This window comes from Nematolebias whitei, chromosome 6 (genome assembly GCF_014905685.2).
Source record: "Nematolebias whitei isolate Nwh7 chromosome 6, NemWhi1, whole genome shotgun sequence".
In the NCBI taxonomy this organism is placed as follows: Eukaryota; Metazoa; Chordata; class Actinopteri; order Cyprinodontiformes; family Rivulidae; genus Nematolebias; species Nematolebias whitei.
Window position 1 is genome coordinate 717,366 of NC_056503.1, and position 2,102 is coordinate 719,467.

At 38.7% G+C, this 2,102-nt stretch overlaps 1 protein-coding gene across 1 annotated transcript in view; it reads right to left on the reverse strand.

Annotated features, from left to right (window-relative positions):
* znf277 (zinc finger protein 277) overlaps positions 1-2,102 on the reverse strand; it is a gene marked incomplete in the record, with an annotated part of 111,507 nt that overhangs the window by 10,486 nt on the left and 98,919 nt on the right. The window contains 1 exon segment of the mRNA XM_037677978.1: positions 1,067-1,109. Coding sequence (XP_037533906.1) covers positions 1,067-1,109 — 43 coding nt within the window.

The window sequence follows — 2,102 nt, forward strand, 5'->3', positions numbered from 1 at the left end:
CCAGGAGAACCAAGGAGTGGCTCCGTAAGAAGCAGATCAAGGTTCTGGAGTGGACCAGCCAGTCTCCAGACCTAAACCCTATAGAAAATCTTTGGAGGGAGCTCAGACTCCGTGTTTCTCAGTGACAGCCCAGAAACCTGGCTGATCTAGAGAAGATCTGTGGAGGAATGGGCCAACATCCTGCTGCAGTGAACCTGGTGAAGAACTACAGATAACCTTTGACCTCTGTCACTGCAAACAAAGATACTGTACCAAATATTAACATTAATTTTCACAGGTGTTCAAATACTTATTTGCAGCAGCAACACACAAATAAATTATTAAAAAATCATACAAAGTGATTTCTGGGTTGTTTTTTTTTAGATTATGTCTCTCACAGTGGACATGCACCCGTGATGAAAGATTCAGACCCCTCCATGATTTCAAAGTGGGAGAACGTGCAAAGTCGCAGGGTGTTCAAATACTTATTTTCCTCACTGTAGTAGTCTGAAGTTCACTGACTTTGTAAATAACAGTTTATTGTATTTTTACCTTGGCTTAGTCCGTGAAAAGACATAAATCCTTTTTTTTTATTACTTTTACTTGATTGGCTGATGAGTAATGGATGTTCTCCACCTGCCTGACATTTTTTCAACCTTTTCATTTCTCTTCTGACTTTATTGGATTATCTAGGGTAAGGTAAGTTTAATAAATGTACTTTTACATACATAAATGTATAATATCTAGAATGTGGTTACTTAGAATACGATTATTGTTGTGAACATGAACGGCTAAAACGCAACAGGGGGCTCCTTACCAGATGCCCAAACTACTTCCACTGGCTCGTCTAAATGTGGAGGAGCAGCGGCTCTACGCCAGGTCTCTACCAGGTAACTACTGTAAACTTCTCCCCCTGTAGCTAAGGGGGACTCCAGCCCCCCTGTGGAGAACACATAGTTGACTGCTTGTATCTATCTGCAACCTCAGTCTTTCTGTCACTGCCCAGAGTTCATGACCATAAGTGAAGGCTGGAATGTAGACCATCAAGTAAACAGAATAAAAATCACTTTCACTTCAAGTTACTTACTGAGTTTTGCTTTTAGATGATGAAGATCAAAGGTGTGAGTGTCCTAAGAAAAAACAAATCATAGCAGTGAGGAACCACATGATGCTGAGGTCATGACGTTTCAAAGAAATATGAAGAGACAGTTTTAATGTCAAATTTTCAAAACAAAACTAAGTTTACCCTGAAAGTGCTCTGGGTTACTCTGTGAGAATTTAGAATTTTTACCCAATCATGTTGTCAATTGACCTAATTAGTGTTAATTGGTCTTCCAGCTGTTCGTTAAATGCTCAATTTCCTTTTTCCAGCCACTTATTGCTACTTGTCCCAACTTTTTTGGGATTTGTTGACACTGTGAAATTTTGAATCAACATATTTTTCCTTTAAAATGTTACATTTACTCAGATTAAACTTTTGATCTGTCATCTATGTTATATTACGAATAAAATATATTAAATATATTTATATATATATAAAATATATATAAAATATATTCTTGTTCTAGAATTGCGCCGCTCAAGGTGGCTGCATGTTGGAGCAGCTCTGTTACTTTCATTCTGAGATATTACTTTTGAAAACTTTAATTCCTCTGTTTTCTGGATATAAATCACTTTTTTTGGATGATTATTTCCTCTGGTGTCGGATGCTGTGCAGCTGGAAGGATTTTTACAGAAATATCTTTGCCTTCGGACATTTGTTATGATGCGTAACCATAACAACAAGGTTTTTTACAACCGGGAGCAGCTGATTAACATCTCCAAATCTCAAATAATATCTCAACTACAGCCTCAAATCCCAAATGAGTTGAAAAGGAGGCCTCGTGGATGCAGAGCAGGAGCAAAGAAGAGGGAGAAAGAGAGAAGAATGTAATTTAAACCATCTCTTCCATCGATCATGATGGGCAATGTGAGATCGCTGGGAAACAAGTTGGATGACCTTCAAGCCCTAACAAGTACCCATCCAGAGTATCGGGAATGCAGTGTTATGTGTTTCACTGAGACATGGCTGCAGGATCATATCCCCGACTCCAGCGTTTCATTGCCAGGCTTTCTGACCATAC